The sequence below is a fragment of the Scyliorhinus canicula genome, chromosome 10 (genome assembly GCF_902713615.1).
Source record: "Scyliorhinus canicula chromosome 10, sScyCan1.1, whole genome shotgun sequence".
Lineage (NCBI taxonomy): Eukaryota > Metazoa > Chordata > Chondrichthyes > Carcharhiniformes > Scyliorhinidae > Scyliorhinus > Scyliorhinus canicula.
In genome coordinates this window covers 2,790,974-2,818,004 of record NC_052155.1, presented here as the reverse complement: position 1 = coordinate 2,818,004, position 27,031 = coordinate 2,790,974, and the positions used below count along the sequence as shown (strand labels likewise).

The 27,031-nt window shown below is 51.6% G+C and overlaps 1 protein-coding gene across 1 annotated transcript in view; it reads right to left on the bottom strand.

The window, feature by feature from the left end:
- LOC119972896 (mitochondrial potassium channel ATP-binding subunit-like) overlaps window positions 1-27,031 on the bottom strand; it is a 91,023-nt gene that overhangs the window by 11,737 nt on the left and 52,255 nt on the right. The window contains exons 10-12 of the mRNA XM_038810441.1: window positions 25,379-25,515; window positions 16,717-16,811; window positions 2,480-2,613 (exon numbers count right to left, since the gene is read on the bottom strand). Coding sequence (XP_038666369.1) covers window positions 2,480-2,613; window positions 16,717-16,811; window positions 25,379-25,515 — 366 coding nt within the window. The remainder of the gene's footprint in view (window positions 1-2,479; window positions 2,614-16,716; window positions 16,812-25,378; window positions 25,516-27,031) is intronic.

The following is a 27,031-nucleotide window of genomic DNA, read 5'->3' as shown; positions in this document are numbered from 1 at the left end:
TGGAAGTGTATAAAACGCTGGTTAGGCCACAGCTAGAGTACTGTGTGCAGTTCTGTAATCCACATTATATGAGGGATGTGACAGCCACTGGAAAGTTTGCAGAGGAGATTTACCAGGATGTTGCCTGGGCTGCAGAGTTTTAGCTATGAAGAGAGATTGGATAGACTGGGATTGTTTTCCTCGGAGCAGAGGAGACTGAGGGGGGACAGGATTGTATAAAATGATGAGGGGCACAGATAGAGTCGACAGGAAGAAACCTTTTCCCCTTGGTGGAGGGGTCAGTAACCAGGGGGCAGAGATTCACGGTAAGGGGCAGGAGGTTTAGAGGGGATGTGAGGGGAAATCTTTTCACCCAGAGGGTGGTGGGAGTCTGGAACTCGCTGCCTGAAAGGGGGATGGAGGCCGAGACCCTCATAACATCTCAGAAGTATTTAATGAGGAGAGATTGGAGAGGTTGGGGTTATTTTCCTTGGAACAAAGAAGGCTGAGGAGTGACTTAATTGAGGTGAACAGAATGATGAGGGGAAGAGAAAGAGTGGACAGGATAAAATTGTTTCCCCTGGTGGAGAATTCTAGAACCAGGGGACAGAGATTCAAGATAAGTGGCAGAAGGTGTGGAGGGGTCATGAGGAAGAACCTTTTTACACAGAGGGTAGTGGGAGTCTGGAATTCACTGCCCGAGTTGGTGGTGGAGGCAGACCCTAACCTCTTTTATAAAGTACCTGGGTCTGCACCTGAAGTGCTGTAAGATTCAGGGCGATGGGCCAGGTACAGGAAGGTGGGATTATAAAGGACACTGGGTGTCAAACAAAGAGAACAAAGAAAATTACAGCACAGGAACAGGCCCTTCGGCCCTCCCAGCCTGTGCCGATCCAGATCCTTTATCTAAGCCTGTTGCCTATTTTCCAAGGTCTACTTCTCTCTGTTCCCCACCCGTTCATATATCTGTCCAGATGCATCTTAAATAAAGAGAACAAAGAAAATTACAGCATAGGAACAGGCATGGACAAGATGGGCCGAATGGCCTCCTTCTGCACTGTAACATTTCTATGAAATGTGCATCTGCGATCCCAAGGCAGAAGGGGTCTGGGCCAAATGCTGGAAAATGGGATTAGAATAGTTAGGTGGTTGTTTTGACAGATGCAGACTCAATGGGCCGAAGGGCCTTTCTGTGCGTTATGATTTTACGACATGGCTCATGGGCGACATGAACAGCCCCACAGGATTGTTAACAGCAACAGGAGATACAGATAGCACAACTCTGACTCCATGATGAACTGTGACACATCACCAAGGGAAGAGATGGGGTGGAGAAGATGATGGGCAGAGCAGGGAGCAAAGCGCAAAGGTTGAAGAAATGGTTCAAGGTGAGAGGTGGGAAAGAGGAAAGTGGGATTAGAGGAGCGTTGTGGGAGGAAAGAGGTTGGTTCAGAGGAGAGGAGGTGTAGCCACCTAAGATGGACACTGGGCTACAAAATGGAGAACTGCTAAGGCTGCAGGGAGAAAACAGTCTTAGCAGGGACAAGCAGTTTGCAGAAGGCTAATTAGCATTCTGCACGTACAGAAACCAGTTTATGGCCAGGTGCAGAATCTCAGCTAAAGGTGTAAATGGCAACAACGATTTGCATAGTAATGAGGTGATCTAGATCCAGGTCCACACAATAGAAACATTTAGGTTTGAATGGATACTTTGAGTAGACGCCCAGACGAAACGGCACCAGAAGTATCCATCACAAAGCACCATAGAGACCGCCCCACCCATCGAGAAGCGACCCTCAGATTGGGGGGTTTGGAAAATATCGATTGGGAGAAGACCCAATCGATATACAGCAGGTAGAGACCGCCCCGAAGAGGCACGGACTTTGGGGGGACCTATAAAAGTAGACCCCGCACATGGTCCGGTCTGTTGTCTTGGCTCCGGCTCTCTGCTGTCTTCATCGCTTTGCTGATACATCGCATCCTGACTCCAGTTCCATAACCAGCCGTTGAGCCACCAGCCATCGAACTGTAAGTTTCACCACAACGATCGCTAAGTGAGCCAGACTTGCTAGACCCTGACGACCTTTAACACTCTGAGAGTTGCAGACCAAGAACGGGACGAAGGCCTTGCTCCCTGACCTTGCCTGTTCCTGTTTAGATAAGTATTTTAGTCGTTTAGTTTAGAAGTAACTTAGTCTCTTTAGCGTATGCATGTGTATTTATTATATTTGTTATAATAAATATCAATCGTTTGAACTTACTAATCGGTGTACAGATTTATTACTTTGAACCTGACCTTGATATACTTGTGAGGTGTCTAAATACGGCACCTGGCGACTCCGAGCATAATTACATACACAGAGCTGTAGTAGTGTTAAGCACACGGCCTTTAAACGGAGGCGTGTTAATACACTCCAATAAAACGCGTAATACACTCAAGTAAAACGTGCAACAGAGGATAATGGAAAAGGTTGACAGAGAGCAATGGGGAAGTGCTAACCTGGCTAATGTAACCAATAACGTGACTGCGCAACCAATGTGGATCCAGGGTCCTGATGTTGTATCCATCCAATGTGATAACTCCGCTGTCTGGGTCATAGAACCTTTCCATCAAAGATGCGACTGTCGACTTGCCTTCAAACCATTTTAATCACGTTAGGAAACAATTTAAAAGCAGATCTCCCATCCTCCTCCACATGATCACTATACACATTCAAAGAATAGATATATCCATTCCTGTCTGGGGCAGAGATCACATCATGTAGCAGACGCCAAATAACACAGGTACCGGCCAATCTAACCTCCTCTTCTCATTCCTTCGGGGAGACATCCCACATTTTATTGGGAAAGATTGTGTTTTATCCATTCTTTCACCTCACCCAGGCGATGATGAACTGATCGAGGGCGGAGCAGAATCAAGAAGCTTACTCCGAATTTGTATTATGCGGCTGCCGGTGAATGGGAAGATATGAATCGGGATTATATGGAGAGTCACTAAAATACAGGGCAGGCCAGATCAAACAGTGGTCATTTCCTGTCTGACTTTTTAAATCAGCACGTAACTCTATCTCTTCACCTGTCCAGCCCTGCCCAACACACTTTGACATCAGAGACCCATCAAACTGTCCCACATACACAGATATCAGAGACGCGTCAACTATCCCACACTCACTGATATCAGAGACCCGTCAAACTGTCCCATACTGACTGATATCAGAGACCCATCAAACTGTCCGGCACTGTCCCACACTCACTGATATCAGAGACCCGTCAAACTGTCCCCCACTGTCCCACACTCACTGATATCAGAGACCCATCAAACTGTCCCCCACTGTCCCACACTCACTGATATCAGAGACCCATCAAACTGTCCCCTACTGTCCCACACTCACTGATATCAGAGACCCATCAAACTGTCCCACACTGTCCCACATACACTGATATCAGAGACCCGTCAAACTGTCCCCCACTGCCCCACACTCACTGATATCAGAGACCCATCAAACTGTCCCCCACTGTCCCACACTCACTGATATCAGAGACCCGTCAAACTGTCCCCCACTGTCCCACACTCACTGATATCAGAGACCCATCAAACTGTCCCACACTCACTGATATCAGAGACCCGTCAAACTGTCCCACACTGACTGATATCAGAGACCCATCAAACTGTCCCCCACTGTCCCACACACACTGATATCAGAGACCCATCAAACTGTCCCACACTGTCCCACACACACTGATATCAGAGACCCATCAAACTGTCCCACACTGTCCCACACTCACTGATATCAGAGACCCATCAAACTGTCCCACACTGTCCCACACACACTGATATCAGAGACCCATCAAACTGTCCCACACTCACTGATATCAGAGACCCATCAAACTGTCCCACACTCACTGATATCAGAGACCCGTCAAACTGTCCCCTACTGTCCCACACTCACTGATATCAGAGACCCGTCAAACTGTCCCACACTGTCCCACACTGACTGATATCAGAGACCCATCAAACTGTCCCACACTGTCCCACACACACTGATATCAGAGACCCGTCAAACTGTCCCACACTGTCCCACACTCACTGATATCAGAGACCCATCAAACTGTCCCACACTGTCCCACACTCACTGATATCAGAGACCCATCAAACTGTCCCACACTGTCCCACACTCACTGATATCAGAGACCCATCAAACTGTCCCACACTGTCCCACACTCACTGATATCAGAGACCCATCAAACTGTCCCACACTCACTGATATCAGAGACCCATCAAACTGTCCCCCACTGTCCCACACTCACTGATATCAGAGACCCATCAAACTGTCCCACACTGTCCCACACTCACTGATATCAGAGACCCATCAAACTGTCCCCCACTGTCCCACACTCACTGATATCAGAGACCCGTCAAACTGTCCCACACTGTCCCACACTCACTGATATCAGAGACCCATCAAACTGTCCCACACTGTCCCACACTCACTGATATCAGAGACCCATCAAACTGTCCCCCCCTGTCCCACACTCACTGATATCAGAGACCCATCAAACTGTCCCACACTGTCCCACACACACTGATATCATAGACCCATCAAACTGTCCCACACTGTCCCACACACACTGATATCATAGACCCATCAAACTGTCCCACACTGTCCCACACACACTGATATCATAGACCCATCAAACTGTCCCACACTGACTGATATCAGAGACCCGTCAAACTGTCCCCCACTGTCCCACACTCACTGATATCAGAGACCCATCAAACTGTCCCACACTGTCCCACACTCACTGATATCAGAGACCCGTCAAACTGTCCCCCACTGTCCCACACACACTGATATCAGAGACCCGTCAAACTGTCCCCCCCTGTCCCACACTCACTGATATCAGAGACCCCTCAAACTGTCCCACACTGTCCCACACTGACTGATATCAGAGACCCATCAAACTGTCCCACACTGTCCCACACTCACTGATATCAGATACCCATCAAACTGTCCCACACTCACTGATATCAGAGACCCATCAAACTGTCCCACACTCACTGATATCAGAGACCCCTCAAACTGTCCCACACTGTCCCACACTGACTGATATCAGAGACCCATCAAACTGTCCCACACTGTCCCACACTCACTGATATCAGAGACCCATCAAACTGTCCCACACTGTCCCACACTCACTGATATCAGAGACCCATCAAACTGTCCCACACTGTCCCACACTCACTGATATCAGAGACCCATCAAACTGTCCCCCACTGTCCCACACTCACTGATATCAGAGACCCATCAAACTGTCCCCCACTGTCCCACATACACTGATATCAGAGACCCATCAAACTGTCCCACACTGTCCCACACTCACTGATATCAGAGACCCGTCAAACTGTCCCACACTGTCCCACACTCACTGATATCAGAGACCCATCAAACTGTCCCACACTGTCCCACACTGACTGATATCAGAGACCCGTCAAACTGTCCCACACTCACTGATATCAGAGACCCGTCAAACTGTCCCACATACACTGATATCAGAGACCCGTCAAACTGTCCCCCCCCCACACTCACTGATATCAGAGACCCGTCAAACTGTCCCACACTGTCCCACACTCACTGATATCAGAGACCCATCAAACTGTCCCAAACTGTCCCACACTGACTGATATCAGAGACCCGTCAAACTGTCCCACACTCACTGATATCAGAGACCCGTCAAACTGTCCCACATACACTGATATCAGAGACCCGTCAAACTGTCCCCCCCCCACACTCACTGATATCAGAGACCCGTCAAACTGTCCCACACTGTCCCACACTCACTGATATCAGAGACCCGTCAAACTGTCCCACACTGTCCCACATACACTGATATCAGAGACCCATCAAACTGTCCCCCCCTGTCCCACATACACTGATATCAGAGACCCATCAAACTGTCCCCCACTGTCCCACACTCACTGATAACAGAGACCCGTCAAACTGTCCCACACTGTCCCACATACACTGATATCAGAGACCCATCAAACTGTCCCACACTGTCCCACACTCACTGATATCAGAGACCCATCAAACTGTCCCCCACTGTCTCACACTCACTGATATCAGAGACCCATCAAACTGTCCCACACTGACTGATATCAGAGACCCATCAAACTGTCCCACACTGTCCCACACACACTGATATCAGAGACCCATCAAACTGTCCCCCACTGTCCCACATTCACTGATATCAGAGACCCATCAAACTGTCCCACACTGTCCCACACTCACTGATATCATAGACCCATCAAACTGTCCCCCACTGTCCCACATTCACTGATATCAGTGACCCGTCAAACTGTCCCCCACTGTCCCACACTCACTGATATCAGAGACCCGTCAAACTGTCCCACACTGTCCCACACTCACTGATATCAGAGACCCGTCAAACTGTCCCACACTCACTGATATCAGAGACCCGTCAAACTGTCCCACACTCACTGATATCAGAGACCCATCAAACTGTCCCACACTGTCCCACACTCACTGATATCAGAGACACGTCAAACTGTCCCACACTGTCCCACACTGACTGATATCAGAGACCCATCAAACTGTCCCCCACTGTCCCACACACACTGATATCAGAGACCCATCAAACTGTCCCACACTGTCCCACATTCACTGATATCAGAGACCCATCAAACTGTCCCCCCCTGTCCCACACACACTGATATCAGAGACCCATCAAACTGTCCCCCACTGTCCCACACTTACTGATATCAGAGACCCCTCAAACTGTCCCACACTGTCCCACACTCACTGATATCAGAGACCCATCAAACTGTCCCCCACTGTCCCACACTTACTGATATCAGAGACCCCTCAAACTGTCCCACACTGTCCCACACTCACTGATATCAGAGACCCATCAAACTGTCCCAGACTCACTGATATCAGAGACCCATCAAACTGTCCCCCACTCACTGATATCAGATACCCGTCAAACTGTCCCACACTGTCCCACACTGACTGATATCAGAGACCCATCAAACTGTCCCCCACTGTCCCACACTGTCCCACACTCACAGATATCAGAGACCCATCAAACTGTCCCACACTGTCCCACACTCACTGATATCAGAGACCCATCAAACTGTCCCACACTGTCCCATACTGACTGATATCAGAGACCCATCAAACTGTCCCACACTGTCCCACACTCACTGATATCAGAGACCCATCAAACTGTCCCAAACTGTCCCACACTGACTGATATCAGAGACCCATCAAACTGTCCCCCACTGTCCCACACTCACTGATATCAGAGACCCCTCAAACTGTCCCACACTGACTGATATCAGAGACCCATCAAACTGTCCCACACTCACTGATATCAGAGACCCGTCAAACTGTCCCACACTGTCCCACACTCACTGATATCAGAGACCCATCAAACTGTCCCACACTCACTGATATCAGAGACCCATCAAACTGTCCCCCCCTGTCCCACACTCACTGATATCAGAGACCCATCAAACTGTCCCCCACTGTCCCACACTCACTGATATCAGAGACCCATCAAACTGTCCCCCACTGTCCCACACTCACTGATATCAGAGACCCATCAAACTGTCCCCCCCTGTCCCTCACTCACTGATATCAGAGACCCATCAAACTGTCCCCCACTGTCCCACACTCACTGATATCAGAGACCCATCAAACTGTCCCCCACTGTCCCACACACACTGATATCAGAGACCCATCAAACTGTCCCACACTGCCTGCAAAGATGGAACACACTCCCGCTCTCCCTCGCGGGGAGAGTTCAGACGATCAAAATGAACGTACTGCCCAGGTTCCTCTTCCTGTTTAGATCCATTCCGATCTACATCCCCAAGGCCTTTTTCAAAGCGCTGGACAAACTCATCATGGCGTTCGTATGGGGGGGTAAAAATGCTAGGATCCCAAAGAAGGTCTTACAAAAAACAAAAACCAGGGGAGGGCTAGCCCTCCCGAATCTACAATTCTACCACTGGGCAGCAACAGCCGAGCGAGTAAGGGGATGGATCCAGGAGCCAGAGGCTGAGTGGGTGCGTGCGGAGGAGGCCTCCTGCATGGGAACCTCCCTCCGGGCCCTCGCCACGGCAGCACTCCCATCCCCACCCAAAAGACCCGTCAAACTGTCCCAAACTGTCCCACACTCACTGATATCAGAGACCCATCAAACTGTCCCACACTCACTGATATCAGAGACCCGTCAAACTGTCCCACACTGACTGATATCAGAGACCCATCAAACTGTCCCACACTGTCCCACACTCACTGATATCAGAGACCCATCAAACTGTCCCACACTGTCCCACACACACTGATATCAGAGACCCATCAAACTGTCCCACACTCACTGATATCAGAGACCCATCAAACTGTCCCACACTCACTGATATCAGAGACCCGTCAAACTGTCCCACACTGTCCCACACTGACTGATATCAGAGACCCATCAAACTGTCCCCCACTGTCCCACACTCACTGATATCAGAGACCCATCAAACTGTCCCACACTGTCCCACACACACTGATATCAGAGACCCGTCAAACTGTCCCACACTGTCCCACACTCACTGATATCAGAGACCCATCAAACTGTCCCACACACACTGATATCAGAGACCCATCAAACTGTCCCCCACTGTCCCACACTCACTGATATCAGAGACCCATCAAACTGTCCCACACTGTCCCACACTCACTGATATCAGAGACCCATCAAACTGTCCCACACTGTCCCACACTCACTGATATCAGAGACCCATCAAACTGTCCCACACTGTCCCACACTCACTGATATCAGAGACCCATCAAACTGTCCCAGACTGTCCCACACTCACTGATATCAGAGACCCGTCAAACTGTCCCACACTGTCCCACACTCACTGATATCAGAGACCCATCAAACTGTCCCACACTGTCCCACACTCACTGATATCAGAGACCCATCAAACTGTCCCACACTGTCCCACACTCACTGATATCAGAGACCCATCAAACTGTCCCACACTGTCCCACACACACTGATATCAGAGACCCGTCAAACTGTCCCACACTGTCCCACACTCACTGATATCAGAGACCCATCAAACTGTCCCCCCCTGTCCCACACTCACTGATATCAGAGACCCATCAAACTGTCCCACACTGTCCCACACACACTGATATCATAGACCCATCAAACTGTCCCACACTGTCCCACACACACTGATATCATAGACCCATCAAACTGTCCCACACTGTCCCACACACACTGATATCATAGACCCATCAAACTGTCCCACACTGACTGATATCAGATACCCATCAAACTGTCCCACACTGTCCCACACTCACTGATATCAGAGACCCATCAAACTGTCCCACACTGTCCCACAGTCACTGATATCAGAGACCCATCAAACTGTCCCACACTGTCCCACACTCACTGATATCAGAGACCCGTCAAACTGTCCCCCACTGTCCCACACTCACTGATATCAGAGACCCATCAAACTGTCCCACACTGTCCCACACTCACTGATATCAGAGACCCGTCAAACTGTCCCCCACTGTCCCACACACACTGATATCAGAGACCCGTCAAACTGTCCCCCCCTGTCCCACACTCACTGATATCAGAGACCCCTCAAACTGTCCCACACTGTCCCACACTGACTGATATCAGAGACCCATCAAACTGTCCCACACTGTCCCACACTCACTGATATCAGATACCCATCAAACTGTCCCACACTGTCCCACACTCACTGATATCAGAGACCCATCAAACTGTCCCACACTCACTGATATCAGAGACCCCTCAAACTGTCCCACACTGTCCCATACTGACTGATATCAGAGACCCATCAAACTGTCCCACACTGTCCCACACTCACTGATATCAGAGACCCATCAAACTGTCCCACACTGTCCCACACTCACTGATATCAGAGACCCATCAAACTGTCCCACACTGTCCCACACTCACTGATATCAGAGACCCATCAAACTGTCCCACACTGTCCCACACTCACTGATATCAGAGACCCATCAAACTGTCCCCCACTGTCCCACACTCACTGATATCAGAGACCCATCAAACTGTCCCCCACTGTCCCACATACACTGATATCAGAGACCCATCAAACTGTGCCCCACTGTCCCACACTCACTGATATCAGAGACCCATCAAACTGTCCCACACTGTCCCACACTCACTGATATCAGAGACCCGTCAAACTGTCCCACACTGACTGATATCAGAGACCCGTCAAACTGTCCCACACTGTCCCACACTCACTGATATCAGAGACCCATCAAACTGTCCCACACTGTCCCACACTGACTGATATCAGAGACCCGTCAAACTGTCCCACACTCACTGATATCAGAGACCCGTCAAACTGTCCCACATACACTGATATCAGAGACCCGTCAAACTGTCCCCCCCCCACACTCACTGATATCAGAGACCCGTCAAACTGTCCCACACTGTCCCACACTCACTGATATCAGAGACCCGTCAAACTGTCCCCCACTGTCCCACACTGACTGATATCAGAGACCCGTCAAACTGTCCCACATACACTGATATCAGAGACCCGTCAAACTGTCCCCCCCCCCACACTCACTGATATCAGAGACCCGTCAAACTGTCCCACACTGTCCCACACTCACTGATATCAGAGACCCGTCAAACTGTCCCACACTGTCCCACATACACTGATATCAGAGACCCATCAAACTGTCCCCCACTGTCCCACACTCACTGATAACAGAGACCCGTCAAACTGTCCCACACTGTCCCACATACACTGATATCAGAGACCCATCAAACTGTCCCACACTGTCCCACACTCACTGATATCAGAGACCCATCAAACTGTCCCCCACTGTCTCACACTCACTGATATCAGAGACCCATCAAACTGTCCCACACTGACTGATATCAGAGACCCATCAAACTGTCTCACACACACTGATATCAGAGACCCATCAAACTGTCCCCCACTGTCCCACATTCACTGATATCAGAGACCCATCAAACTGTCCCACACTGTCCCACACTCACTGATATCATAGACCCATCAAACTGTCCCCCACTGTCCCACATTCACTGATATCAGTGACCCGTCAAACTGTCCCCCACTGTCCCACACTCACTGATATCAGAGACCCGTCAAACTGTCCCACACTGTCCCACACTCACTGATATCAGAGACCCGTCAAACTGTCCCACACTCACTGATATCAGAGACCCCTCAAACTGTCCCCCACTGTCCCACACACACTGATATCAGAGACCCGTCAAACTGTCCCACACTCACTGATATCAGAGACCCATCAAACTGTCCCACACTGTCCCACACTCACTGATATCAGAGACACGTCAAACTGTCCCACACTGTCCCACACTGACTGATATCAGAGACCCATCAAACTGTCCCCCACTGTCCCACACACACTGATATCAGAGACCCATCAAACTGTCCCACACTGTCCCACATTCACTGATATCAGAGACCCATCAAACTGTCCCCCCCTGTCCCACACACACTGATATCAGAGACCCATCAAACTGTCCCCCACTGTCCCACACTTACTGATATCAGAGACCCCTCAAACTGTCCCACACTGTCCCACACTCACTGATATCAGAGACCCATCAAACTGTCCCCCACTGTCCCACACTTACTGATATCAGAGACCCCTCAAACTGTCCCACACTGTCCCACACTCACTGATATCAGAGACCCATCAAACTGTCCCAGACTCACTGATATCAGAGACCCATCAAACTGTCCCCCACTCACTGATATCAGATACCCGTCAAACTGTCCCACACTGTCCCACACTGACTGATATCAGAGACCCATCAAACTGTCCCCCACTGTCCCACACTGTCCCACACTCACAGATATCAGAGACCCATCAAACTGTCCCACACTGTCCCACACTCACTGATATCAGAGACCCATCAAACTGTCCCACACTGTCCCATACTGACTGATATCAGAGACCCATCAAACTGTCCCACACTGTCCCACACTCACTGATATCAGAGACCCATCAAACTGTCCCAAACTGTCCCACACTGACTGATATCAGAGACCCGTCAAACTGTCCCACACTGACTGATATCAGAGACCCATCAAACTGTCCCACACTCACTGATATCAGAGACCCGTCAAACTGTCCCACACTGTCCCACACTCACTGATATCAGAGACCCATCAAACTGTCCCACACTCACTGATATCAGAGACCCATCAAACTGTCCCCCCCTGTCCCACACTCACTGATATCAGAGACCCATCAAACTGTCCCCCACTGTCCCACACTCACTGATATCAGAGACCCATCAAACTGTCCCCCACTGTCCCACACTCACTGATATCAGAGACCCATCAAACTGTCCCCCCCTGTCCCTCACTCACTGATATCAGAGACCCATCAAACTGTCCCCCACTGTCCCACACTCACTGATATCAGAGACCCATCAAACTGTCCCCCACTGTCCCACACACACTGATATCAGAGACCCATCAAACTGTCCCACACTGCCTGCAAAGATGGAACACACTCCCGCTCTCCCTCGCGGGGAGAGTTCAGACGATCAAAATGAACGTACTGCCCAGGTTCCTCTTCCTGTTTAGATCCATTCCGATCTACATCCCCAAGGCCTTTTTCAAAGCGCTGGACAAACTCATCATGGCGTTCGTATGGGGGGGTAAAAATGCTAGGATCCCAAAGAAGGTCTTACAAAAAACAAAAACCAGGGGAGGGCTAGCCCTCCCGAATCTACAATTCTACCACTGGGCAGCAACAGCCGAGCGAGTAAGGGGATGGATCCAGGAGCCAGAGGCTGAGTGGGTGCGTGCGGAGGAGGCCTCCTGCATGGGAACCTCCCTCCGGGCCCTCGCCACGGCAGCACTCCCATCCCCACCCAAAAAACACTCCAGCAGCCCAGTGGTGACAGCCACCCTCCAATCCTGGAACCAACTGCGGCAGCAACTTGGCCTGACCAAAATGTCGAACAGGGCTCCCATCTGCAACAACCATAGGTTCACACCAGCACTGACTGACGCCACCTTCAAAAGGTGGAGGCAGGACGGGGGGACACTGACAGTCAGGGACCTATACACGGACGACAGGATCGCAACACTGGACGAACTGACAGAGAAGTTTCAGCTAGCTGGGGGGAACGAGCTACGGTACCTGCAGCTCAAAAACTTCCTACGAAAGGAGACAAGGACGTACCCACAACCGCCACGACAGACACTACTGGAAGACCTACTGGACGCAAGTATCCTAGAGAAAGGGAACTGTAGTGACATGTATGACCGACTGGTAGATAGGGACGACACCGTACTGGACGCAACAAGAAGGAAATGGGAGGACGACCTGGGGATGGAGATAGGGTGGGGACTCTGGAGCGAAGCACTGCATAGGGTCAACTCCACCTCCACGTGCGCAAGGCTCAGCCTGACGCAACTAAAAGTGGTACATAGAGCCCACTTAACAAGAACCCGTATGAGTAGGTTCTTCCCGGAGGTGGAAGACAGATGTGAACGGTGCCAAAGAGGCCCGGCCAACCACGCCCACATGTTCTGGTCTTGCCCCAGACTCGTGGAGTACTGGACAGCCTTCTTCGAGGTTATGTCCAAAGTGGTGGGAGTGAGGGTGGAGCCATGCCCGATAGTGGCGGTCTTCGGGGTTTCAGAACAGCCAGATCTATTCCTGGGGAGGAGGGCGGACGCCCTTGCCTTTGCCTCCCTGATCGCCCGCCGTAGAATCCTGTTTGGCTGGCGGTCAGCAGCACCGCCCAGAGCTGCGGATTGGCTGTCCGACCTCTCGGAATCTCTCCAAATGGAGAAAATCAAATTTGCCATCCGAGGGTCGGACGACGGCTTCCACAGAACGTGGGAGCCATTCATGCAACTGTTCCGGGACCTATTTGTGGCCAATGTACAAGAGGAAGAATAGTCGGGGGAAGGTAGCGGGAGGGGCTACAGGTTCGGTACGGGGGTTCGATGGCTAGCTAAGGCCCAAAACCAAACTAAATAAACATGTTGGGGGGGGGGGGGGGGGGCGGGCACAGTTACTACTACGAAGATGCTTACCTGTAAATATGTATGTTAATTTTTGCGTGTTTGTTTGTTGTTTTTTTTCTCCTAACAATTTGTAATTTGTTCAATATAAAATATGAAAACTGAATAAAAACATTTATAAAAAAAAAAAACTGTCCCACACTGTCCCACACTCACTGATATCAGAGACCCATCAAACTGTCCCAAACTGTCCCACACTCACTGATATCAGAGACCCATCAAACTGTCCCCCACTGTCCCACACTCACTGATATCAGAGACCCATCAAACTGTCCCAAACTGTCCCACACTGACTGATATCAGAGACCCATCAAACTGTCCCCCACTGTCCCACACTCACTGATATCAGAGACCCATCAAACTGTCCCACACTCACTGATATCAGAGACCCATCAAACTGTCCCACACTGTCCCACACTCACTGATATCAGAGACCCATCAAACTGTCCCCCACTGTCCCACACTCACTGATATCAGAGACCCATCAAACTGTCCCCCACTGTCCCACACTCACTGATATCAGAGACCCATCAAACTGTCCCAGACTCACTGATATCAGAGACCCATCAAACTGTCCCCCACTGTCCCACACACACTGATATCAGAGACCCATCAAACTGTCCCACACTGTCCCACACTCACTGATATCAGAGACCCATCAAACTGTCCCACACTGTCCCACACTCACTGATATCAGAGACCCATCAAACTGTCCCACACTGTCCCACACTCACTGATATCAGAGACCCATCAAACTGTCCCACACTGTCCCACACTCACTGATATCAGAGACCCATCAAACTGTCCCAGACTCACTGATATCAGAGACCCATCAAACTGTCCCCCACTGTCCCACACACACTGATATCAGAGACCCATCAAACTGTCCCACACTGTCCCACACTCACTGATATCAGAGACCCATCAAACTGTCCCCCACTGTCCCACACTCACTGATATCAGAGACCCATCAAACTGTCCCCCACTGTCCCACACTCACTGATATCAGAGACCCATCAAACTGTCCCACACTGTCCCACACTCACTGATATCAGAGACCCATCAAACTGTCCCAGACTCACTGATATCAGAGACCCGTCAAACTGTCCCACACTGTCCCACACTCACTGATATCAGAGACCCATCAAACTGTCCCACACTGTCCCACACTCACTGATATCAGAGACCCGTCAAACTGTCCCCCACTGTCCCACACTCACTGATATCAGAGACCCATCAAACTGTCCCCCACTGTCCCTCACTCACTGATATCAGAGACCCGTCAAACTGTCCCACACTGTCCCTCACTCACTGATATCAGAGACCCATCAAACTGTCCCACACTGTCCCACACACACTGATATCAGAGACCCATCAAATTGTCCCACACTGACTGATATCAGAGACCCATCAAACTGTCCCCCACTGTCCCACACACACTGATATCAGAGACCCATCAAACTGTCCCCCACTGTCCCACACACACTGATATCAGAGACCCATCAAACTGTCCCACACTGACTGATATCAGAGACCCATCAAACTGTCCCCCACTGCCCCACACTCACTGATATCAGAGACCCATCAAACTGTCCCACACTGACTGATATCAGAGACCCATCAAACTGTCCCCCACTGTCCCACACACACTGATATCAGAGACCCATCAAACTGTCCCCCACTGCCCCACACTGACTGATATCAGAGACCCATCAAACTGTCCCCCACTGTCCCACACTCACTGATATCAGAGACCCATCAAACTGTCCCACACTGTCCCACACTCACTGATATCAGAGACCCATCAAACTGTCCCACACTCACTGATATCAGAGACCCATCAAACTGTCCCCCCCTGTCCCTCACTCACTGATATCAGAGACCCATCAAACTGTCCCACACTGTCCCACACTCACTGATATCAGAGACCCATCAAACTGTCCCCCACTGTCCCACACTCACTGATATCAGAGACCCATCAAACTGTCCCCCACTGTCCCACACTCACTGATATCAGAGACCCATCAAACTGTCCCACACTGTCCCACACACACTGATATCAGAGACCCATCAAACTGTCCCACACTGTCCCACACTGACTGATATCAGAGACCCGTCAAACTGTCCCCCACTGTCCCACACTCACTGATATCAGAGACCCATCAAACTGTCCCACACTGTCCCACACTCACTGATATCAGAGACCCATCAAACTGTCCCACACTGTCCCACACACACTGATATCAGAGACCCGTCAAACTGTCCCCCACTGTCCCACACTCACTGATATCAGAGACCCATCAAACTGTCCCACACTGTCCCACACTCACTGATATCAGAGACCCGTCAAACTGTCCCACACTGTCCCACACACACTGATATCAGAGACCCGTCAAACTGTCCCCCACTGTCCCACACACACTGATATCAGTGACCCATCAAACTGTCCCACACTGTCCCACACTCACTGATATCAGAGACCCATCAAACTGTCCCACACTGTCCCACACTCACTGATATCAGAGACCCATCAAACTGTCCCACACTGTCCCACACACACTGATATCAGAGACCCGTCAGTCTGTACTCACCTGTCCCAGATTGTCCCACAATAGCTACTGTTTTTGAGGCTGGCAATGTGAGATTGAGGTTGTGCAGCACCACATGACCAGGTCTGGTGGGGTAGCTAAAGGAACAGACAAAAATGGTTGTACTCCTTCCACAAGAGGGTGATGTAATTGCTGTTGATAAAACAATGGTTAGAATCTCACCTCTCCGGCAACTAACCAAAGCTGAGTCCGTATTCCGGGCTGACACTTGATTGGAGCACTAAGGATCCATTTTCCCACTCAGGTAGATGTGAAAGATTGCATTGGCCGATTATGAAGAAGGGTAGGGGTATTCCGCTGCACGAAATGCATTCCTCCAAATGATTATCACCATTCACCTCATTGCTGTTTCCAGGCCCTTGCTTTGCACACATTTCAGGGTCAGATCTGAGCTGATTGTTGATGATTACACAGAGTCCAGCTCCAATTCAGCACAGAATGATGCAGTCTGTGTGTATATGCAGCGATACTCAGACAGCATCCAGCTTTAGACTAATAAGTGGCCACACAAGTGCCAGCCAATGGTCAACCTTATCAAGAGAGGATCTAACCATCTCCCTATGACATTAAACAGCATTATCATTGTCAAACTCCATCTGCATCCCAGAATTCACCAATAACCCAAACTCAACAGAACCAGCCACAGAAATACTGTGCACAGAGAAACAGAGTTAACGTTTCACAGCTCTGAAGACGTCATATGGACTCAAAACATTAACTCGGTTTCTCTCTCACAGATGCTGCCAGACATGTTGAATTTTTCCAATAGTTTCTGTTTTATATCTGGGGCAGGATTCTCCAACCCCGCGGCGGAGTGTCCACGCCGTTGTAAACGCCGTCGCACTGTTCATGCCAGCGCTGCTCCAGCTGCAGATCCTGGTGCGAACTGTGCGCCGCGGGATCGCGCTTGTGCAGTTGCGCCGGCGCCAACGCGCACTGGCCTCATTCAAAGCACCGGCCCCGACGCCACATGACGCATGACTACAGGAGCCGGCGCGTAGGACAGGAGGCCCGCAGCCACAGAGACCGGCCCGACGAATGGTGGGCCCCGATCGCAGGCCAGGCCACATCGGAGGCCCCCCTGGAGTCGGACCCCCCTCCCCCCACAAAGGCCGCCACCCGACCCTTCCACGCCGAGGTCCCGCCGGCCCACAGCAGGTTAGAACGGCGCCGGCGGGACTCGGCTCTTTTCTTACAGCCGCTCGGCCCATCCGGTCCGGAGAATTGGCGGGCCGGCCGCGTAGAGCCTCGCAACCGGCCTCGCGCCACAATGGCACCGAGGCGGAGAATCGCGTGCCGGCGTCGGGGATTCTCCGGCCCAGGGCTGGGGAGAATCCTGCCCCAGATTTCCAGCATCTGTAGTATTTTGCTTTGATATAAATACTGTGGCTGTGAAAGAACAGGTTAGAGGATGGTTATTCCTTCGAGTAACTAATCTCCTGACTCCACAAAGCCTGTCCACCATCTACAAGGCACAAGTCAGGAGTGGGATGGAATACTCTCCATTTGCCTGGATGGGTGCAGCTCCAACAACACTCAAGAAGCTCAACACCATCCAACTCACCAAGGCTCCTCAGGCAGCACCTTCCAAACCCACGACCACTACCATCTAGAAGGACAAGATCAGCAGATACCTGGGACCCCCACCACCTGGAGGTTCCCCTCCAACTCACTCACCACTCTGACTTGGAAATATATCGCCGTCCCTTCACTGTCACTGGGTCAAATTACTGGAAAATCCCTCCCCAATAGCACCTTGGGTGTGGCTGTATCACTTGGACCGCAGTGAATCAAGGAACAGGCCCAATACATCCTCCAGGGCAATAAATGCCAGCATCACCAGGGACTCCTTCATCCCTGAAATGAATTATAAATAACAGATGAACATGCAAACAAGGAGGAGGGGGCTATTCATCTGCTGAATGTGCTCCACCATTTCCTAACATCATGGCAGATCTGATGTAACCTCAGATCTGACTCCTGCCAATCCCCAATAATTTCCTGTAACACGTCCACCCACGTCAACGCAATGACCAAGAAAGCACAACAGCGCCTACACTTCCTCAAGAAACTAAGGAAATTCGGCATGTCCACATTGACTCTTACCATTTTTTACATCCTATCTGGCTGCATCACAGCCTGATCTGGCAATTGCTCAGCCCCAGACTGGAAGAAACTACAGAGAGTCGTGAACACAGCCCAGTCCATCTCGTGAACCCGCCTCCCTTCCACTGACTCTGTCTACACCTCCCGCTGCCTTGGGAAAGCGGGCAGCATAATCAAAGATCCCACCCAGGCTATCCTCTCTTCCAACCTCTTCCATCGGGCAGAAGATACAAAAGTCTGAGAACACGCACCAACAGATTTAAAAATAGCTTCTTCCCCACTGTTACCAGACCCTCTTATGGACTGAGCTGATCACTCTACGCATCTTCTCTACAGTTGTAGCACTCCACTCCGTATGATTCACCCGATGTCTGTGTCCATGTGTTTACATTGTGTATTTATCGTATGTCCTATTTTTTTCGAGTATGGAACAATCTGTCTGGACTGTACTCAGAACAATACTTTTCACTGTATCCCGGTACACATAACAAATCTAAATCTAACAGGAATTTAGTGAGTTAGGTAGTAGATTAAAGGACAGAACTTCTAAGGTTGTAATCTCTGGATTACCTCCATTGCCATGTGCTGAGTTTAGGAATAGGAAGATAGGTCAGATGAATGCTAAGGGGATGGTGTGGGGGGTAGGGCTTTAGATTTATGGACCATTGGGGCAGTTTCTGGGGCAGGTGGGACTTTACAAGTTGGACGGGTTGCACCTAAACCAATATCCTTGCTGGGAGGTTTGCTTCTGCTATTGGGAGGTTTCAAACTAATTTGGCTGGGGAATGGGACAGAACGCAGATGTACAGTTGGGAACAAAGTTCAATCAAATATATAAAGAAACTAGGTGAGTCCAGCAGGCAGAGGAGACATGGGGATGATCAGGCACATGGGAGGTTTGGGAGGCTAACTTGCATCTATTTGAATACAAGGAGCCTGTCTGGTAAGGCAGGCGAACTGAGAGTGTTGATCAGCATGTGGGAAAATGATAATGTTGCAATCAGTAAGACTGAGTGTTGCAACAACAGAGGTGGTTAAAAGAAGGGTAGGACTGGCAACTCAGTATTCCAGGGTATAGAGGTTTCTGGCATGATGAGGAGATGGAACATAGAACAGTACAGCACAGGAACAGGCCCTTTAGCCCTCCAAGCCTGCGCCGATCATGATGCCTGTCTAAACTAAAACCTTCTGTACTTCCAAGGTCCGTATCCCTCTATTCCCATTTTATTCATGTATTTGTCAAGGTGCCTCTTAAACCTCGCTAGCTTCCACCACCTACCCAGGCAGCGAGTTCCAGACACTCACCACCCTCTGTGTAAAAAAACTTGCCTCGCACATCTCCTCTAAAGTTTCTCCCACTCGCGTGAACAGAGCCCTGGTTTGCACTATGTTTATTTTGTAATTTGTGTCTTGCCTTTTTTTTTGTACTGTACAATGTCACTTTTTCTATATGCCTAAAATACCTCAATAAAAGTGTTTGTTAAAAAAAAGTTTCTCCCACTCACCATAAACCTATGCCCCCTAGTAATTGACTTTTCCACCCTGAGAAAAAAAGTGTCCGACTATCCACTCTGTCTGTGCCACTCATAATTTTGTAAACCTCTATCAGGTTGCCCCTCAACCTCCGTCATTCCAGTGAAAGCAATCCTAGATTAGCCAACCTCTCCTCTTAGCTAATACACTCCAGACCAGGCAACTTCCTGGTAAGCCTCTTCTGCACCCTCTCCAAAGCCTCCACCATCCTTCTGGTAGTGTAGCGATTTAAAAAAAATCTTTTTATGGGCATTTATAATATTTTTGTTTATTGTGCAGTCCAAAAGATTTTTTCTTAAGTTTCTCTATTTAGTTTGTCGCTGTCTGACTCAACGCAGTCTTCCTTACCCCCCTCTTCCTAACCCCCTCCCCCCCCCCCCCCCCCCCCCACCTCCCTCCCCCCCGCCCCTCCTTGTTCTGGGAGTGTGATCCCCCTCCTCCTCATTTCTCCCCTTTCTTTTCTCCCCCCGTCGGTTTTTGCCGTGTCCACTTTGTGGATGGGGGGGGTTGCCCCGCCTTCTGCATTGTTTCTTTTGTCCCTTCTCTTCCAAACCTCCCCCCCCCCGGTCCTCTTTCTCTTTTTTCTTTTACTTTCCAGTTTCTCTCTCTACTGGCTGTTGTTGGCCTCAAACAGGTTTTGGAACAGACTGACAAATTGCCCCATGTATCCAGAAAGCGTTCCTCCGACCCTCTGATGGCATATTTGATCTTCTCCAGGTGGAGAAATTCCGAAAGGTCAGTGAGCCAGTCTGCAGCTGTGGGTGGTGCTGCTGATCGCCAGCCGAGCAGGATTCTCCGGCGTGCAGTTAGGAGTTAGGGAAGCGAAGTGTAACTCTGGGTGCTCCGAAACCCCGAGATTGGCACCATCAGGCGTGGCTTCACCCTCACCCCCACAACCTTGGACATTGCCTCGGAGAAGGCTATCCAGAACCCAGCAGGTTTGGGGCAAGCCCAAAACATGTGGAGATTGGAGCACACTATACATGTCCTGGGAGTGTTTGATGGAGACAGTGTAGAGGGAGCTTTACTCTGTATCTAACCCCGCGCTGTACCTGTCCTGGGAGTGTTTGATGGGGACAGTGTAGAGGGAGTTTTACTCTGTATCTAACCCCGTGCTGTACCTGTCCTGGGAGTGTTTGATGGGGACAGTGTAGAGAGAGCTTTACTCTGCATCTAACTCCGTGCTGTACCTGTCCTGGGAGTGTTTGATGGGGACAGTGTAGAGGGAGCTTTACTCTGTATCTAACCCCATGCTGTACCTGTCCTGGAAGTGTTTGATGAGTGTAAAGAGCCTTCTTTAACCACCTTACGGGTGGCATGGCAGCACAGTGGTTAGCACTGTGGCTTCACAGCGGCAGGGTTCCAGGTTCGATTCCCGGCTTCGGTCACTGTCTGTGGTTCTCCCCGTGTCTGTGTAGGTTTCCTCCGGGTGCTCCGGTTTCCTCCCACAAGTCCCGAAAGACATGCTTGAGGTGAATTGGACATTCTGAATTCTCCCTCTGTGTACCCGAACAGGCGCCGGAATGTGGCGACGAGGGGATTTTCACAGTGACTTCATTACCGTGTTAAAGATTATTATTATTATTTACTTGTGTTGCTGCCTTCAGGGATTTATGGACATGCTCCCCAAGGTCCCTCTGGTTCTCTGTACTTCCCAGCATCCCATCATTTATTGTGTATGCCTTTGCCTTGTTTGTCCTCCCAAAATGCATCACCTCACACTTTTCAGCGTTAAATTCCACTTGCTACTGCTCTGCCCATCTGAGCAGCCCTGTAATCAAAGGCTTTCCTCCTCGCTATTTACCATACCAATTCTTGTGTCATCTCCAAGCTTACTGATCATACTCCTTACATTCCCATTTCGATCATTAATGAACACTACAAACAGCAAGGGACCCAACACCGATCCCTACAGAACATCACTGGACACCGGCGTCCACTCACAAAAACAACCTTCAACCATCACCCTCTGCCTCCTGCCACAAAGCCAGTTTTGGATCCAATTTGCCAAATGGCCCTGGATCCCATGGCCTCTTACTTTTTTGATTAGTCACCCATGTGGGAACTTGTCCAAAGCCTGATTGAAGCTCATCCATAAATTCCCTTGAGAAAGTGATGGTGAGCCACATTCTTGGAACCGTTGCAGTCCATGTGGTGTATGTACATCCAGTGTGCTGTTAGGGAGGGTGTTGCAGGATTTTGGGAGTGATTGTGGGGACAATGTTGAGGGAGGTTGATTCTGTGCACAACGTTTTTTCTGTCACATCGCACAACGTTGTCACATGTTAACGTCACTCTCCGATTCGAACTCTGCATTTTTATTGTATTGCCGAAGTTTCACGTTCCTGTCGCTGTGCACCTTCTCTTTTTTTTTTAAATAATTTTTATTGAAAAATTTTGAATTTATACAACAATAACGCACCATAGTAAAATACCAAAAATAACAATAATATTAACAATCATAACCCCGGGTTGCTGCTGCTATTGACCAAGATACCTATCTTTGAGCCAGGAAGTCCAGAAAAGGCTGCCATCGTTTATAGAACCCTTGTATTGATCCTCTCAGGGCAAATTTGACCCTTTCCAATTTTATAAATCCCGCCAAGTCACTGATCCAGGTCTCCACGCTTGGGGGCCTTGCATCCTTCCACTGTAGCAGAATCCTTTGGCGGGCTACTAGGGACGCAAAGGCCAGGACACCGGCCTCTTTCGCCTCCTGCACTTCCGGCTCTACCGCAACTCCAAAAATCGCGAGTCCCCACCCTGGTTTGACCCTGGATCCAACCACCCTCGACACCGTCCCCGCCACCCCCTTCCAGAATTCTTCCAGTGCTGGGCATGCCCAGAACATATGGGCGTGATTTGCTGGACTCCCCGAACATCTGGGGCACCTGTCCTCACCCCCAAAGAACCTACTCATCCTAGAACCTACTCATCCCAGTCCTCTATCCTGGTGGCCAGGATTTTTGCCAGGACCTTAGCATCCACGTTGAGGAGAGATATGGGCCTGTATGAACCACACTGCTGGGGGTCCTTGTCCCTCTTTAAAATTAACGAGATCAGCGCCCGCGACATCGTCGGGGGCAAAGTCCCCCCTTCCCATGCCACATTAAGTGTCCGCACCAACTAGGTCCACAAACTTTTTATAAAACTCCACCGGGAACCCATCCGGCCCCGGTGCCTTCCCTGACTGCATCTGCCCGATCCCCTTAACTAGCTCCTCCAGCTCAATCGGCGCACCCAACCCCTCCACCTTCTCCTCCTGCACCTTCGGGAAAGAAAGCCCGTCAAGGAACCTCTCCATTCCCCTCCTCTCCCCCGTTGGCTCCGACCGGTACAGTTCCCCGTGAAAGTCCTTGAAGACCTCATTCACCTCTACCCACTTCCGCACCACTTTCCCACTCTTGTCTCTCACTCCAGCAATTTCCTTAGCCACATCCCGCTTGCGGAGCTGATGACCCAGCATCCTACTCGCCTTTTCACCATGTTCGTACACTGCCCCTTGTGCCTTCCTCCACTGTGCCTCCGCCTTTCTAGTGGTCAGCAAATCAAATTTAGCCTGCAGGCTGCTCCTCTCCCCCAACAGTCCCTCCTCTGGTGCCTCTGCATACCTCCTGTCTACCTCCAGCATCTTTCCCACCAGTCTATCCCTCTCACTCCTCTCGCTGTGTGCCCGGATGGATATCAGCTCCCCACGAATCACTGCCTTCAGGGCTTCCCAGACCATCCCCACCTGAACCTCCCCCGTATCATTCACCTCGAGGTACCCCTCAATACTTGCCCGGACCCTCCTACACACCTCCTCCTCCGCCAACAACCCCACATCCAACCGCCACAACGGACGTTGGTCCCGCACCTCCCCCATCTCCAACTCTATCCAATGTGGAGCGTGGTCGGAGATTGCAATGGCCGAATACTCGGCCTCCTCCACTCTCAGAATCAGTCCCCTACTCACCACGAAGAAATCTATCCGAGAGTAGACCCTATGTACGTGGGAGAAGAAAGAGTACTCGCGTGCCCTCGGCCTCACAAACCTCCATGGATCCACCCCACACATCTGATCCATAAACCCTCTCAGTACCTTGGCCGCCGCCGGCCTCCTACCCGTCCTAGAGCTGGACCGATCCAGTGAAGGATCCAACACCGTATTAAAGTCCCCCCCCCCATGATCAGACCTCCCGCCTCCAGATCCGGGACCCGTCCCAACATAGGCCTCATAAAGCCCGCATCGTCCCAATTTGGGGCATACACACTAGCCAGTACCACCTTCTCTCCTTGTAGCCTGCCCCTAACCATAACATACCTACCCCCCTTATCCGCCACCACGTCCGATGCCTCAAACACCACATTTTTCCCCACCAGAATCGCCACTCCCCGGTTCTTCACATCCAACCCAGAGTGGAAAACCTGCCCCACCCATCCCTTCCTCAGGCGGACCTGGTCCGCCACCCTCAGGTGGGTCTCCTGAAGCATTGCCACATCTGCCTTTAGCCCCCTCAGATGAGCAAGTACCCTCGACCGCTTCACCGGCCCATTCAATCCTCTCGCATTCCAGGTGACCAACCGGATCAGAGGGCGTCCCGCCCCCCTCCCCCGTTGACTAGCCATAACCCGTCGACTGCCCGCCCCAGGCCAGCACCCCCTGCTCGACCCCGTCCCCATAGCGACAACCCCTCACCTCTGTCCCCCCCAGCCCCCACCAGCTCCTTCCTGACCCTACCAGCAGCAACCCGGTATTCGCTGTGCACCTTCTCAACTCGCACGGTGAGCCTGGTTTCGGGTAAGGTGGGGAGCAGGCAACGCTGAGGGGGATTTATGAGCCTCAGACAGATTGTTCCATGTAACATCACATTTTCCATGAACCAGTTAACAACATGAAGCAAGAACTTGCTTTGTAATTGATAAAGCAAAGGTGTGTGGCTGTTTTTACCCTTTCCCTACCCTGGAGGCTCGCTGATTCATCACAACGTACATAGACTGTCGGATTCATCTGGCTCTTACATACCTGAAAATAATATTGTGGAACTGCACCATCCCAGCTAGGGCGTGCACTGGGATCTGGAAGCCACCTTTCACTGGGATTGTCGGTTCCAGCGTCATGAACTCAAACACTCGGCTTCCAGAGGTCATCCCGCGGATAATCTGGTAAAGAGAGAGACAGGGCTGTTTACAGTCACAGTGATCACAGACACCGAGTGGGTTCACACACACACACACACACACACACGGGAATGTTCAGAGATATACAGGTGGAGGTGCAGTGGGAGGGGTTGGCAGGGGTAATAGAATAGAGGGAGGTGTTGGTGGGGGTAAAAGAGTGGACATGAGGTGCTGAAGGGGTGGGGGGCAGGAGGTGCTGAAGGGGTGGGGGCAGAAGGTGCTGAAGGGGTGGGGGGAAGGAGGTGCTGAAGGGGTTGGGGGGAAGGAGGTGCTGAAGGGGTGGGGGGGAAGGAGGTGCTGAAGGGGTGGGGGGGAAGGAGGTGCTGAAGGGGTGGGGGGGAGGAGGTGCTGAAGGGGTGGGGAGAAGGAGATGCTGAAGGGGGGGCAGGAGGTGCTGAAGGGGTGGGGGGAAGGAGGTGCTGAAGGGGTGGGGGGAAGGAGATGCTGAAGGGGGGCAGGAGGTGCTGAAGGGGTGGGGGGGAGGAGGTGCTGAAGGGGTGGGGAGAAGGAGATGCTGAAGGGGGGGGGGCAGGAGGTGCTGAAGGGGTGGGGGGGAGGTGCAGAAGGGGTGGGGGGGAGGTGCTGAAGGGGTGGGGGGCAGGAGGTGCTAAAGGGGTGGAGGGAAGGAGGTGCTGAAGGGGCGGGGGCAGGAGGCACTGAAGGGGTGGGGGGCAGGAGGTGCTGAAGGGGTGGGGGGGAAGGAGGTGCTGAAGGGGTGGGGGGCAGGAGGTGCTGAAGGGGTGGGGGGCAGGAGGTGCTGAAAGGGTGGGGGGGGAAGGAGGTGCTGAAAGGGTGGGGGGAGGTGCTGAAGGGGTGGGGGGCAGGAGGTGCTGAAGGGGTGGGGGGCAGGAGGTGCTGAAGGGGTGGGGGGAGGTGCTGAAGGGGTGGGGGGAGAAGATGCTGAAGGGGTGGGGGGCAGGAGGTGCTGAAGGGGTGGGGGGAGAAGATGCTGAAGGGATGGGGGGCAGGAGGTGCTGAAGGGGTGGGGGGGCAGGAGGTGCTGAAAGGGTGGGGGGGAAGGAGGTGCTGAAAGGGTGGGGGGAGGTGCTGAAGGGGTGGGGGGCAGGAGGTGCTGAAGGGGTGGGGGGCAGGAGGTGCTGAAGGGGTGGGGGGAGGTGCTGAAGGGGTGGGGGGAGAAGATGCTGAAGGGGTGGGGGGCAGGAGGTGCTGAAGGGGTGGGGGGAGAAGATGCTGAAGGGATGGGGGGCAGGAGGTGCTGAAGGGGTGGGGGGCAGGAGGTGCTGAAGGGGTGGGGGGCAGGAGGTGCTGAAGGGGTGGGGGGCAGGAGGTGCTGAAGGGGTGGGGGGGAAGGAGGTGCTGAAGGGGTGAGGGGGTAAGGAGGTGCTGAAGGGGCAGGGGCAGGAGGTGCTGAAGGGGTGGGGGGAGGTGCTGAAGGGGTGGGGGGCAGGTGGTGCTGAAGGGGTGGGGGGGGCGGAGGTGCTGAAGGGGTGGGGGGGAAGGAGATGCTGATGGGGGGGGGGCAGGAGGTGCTGAAGGG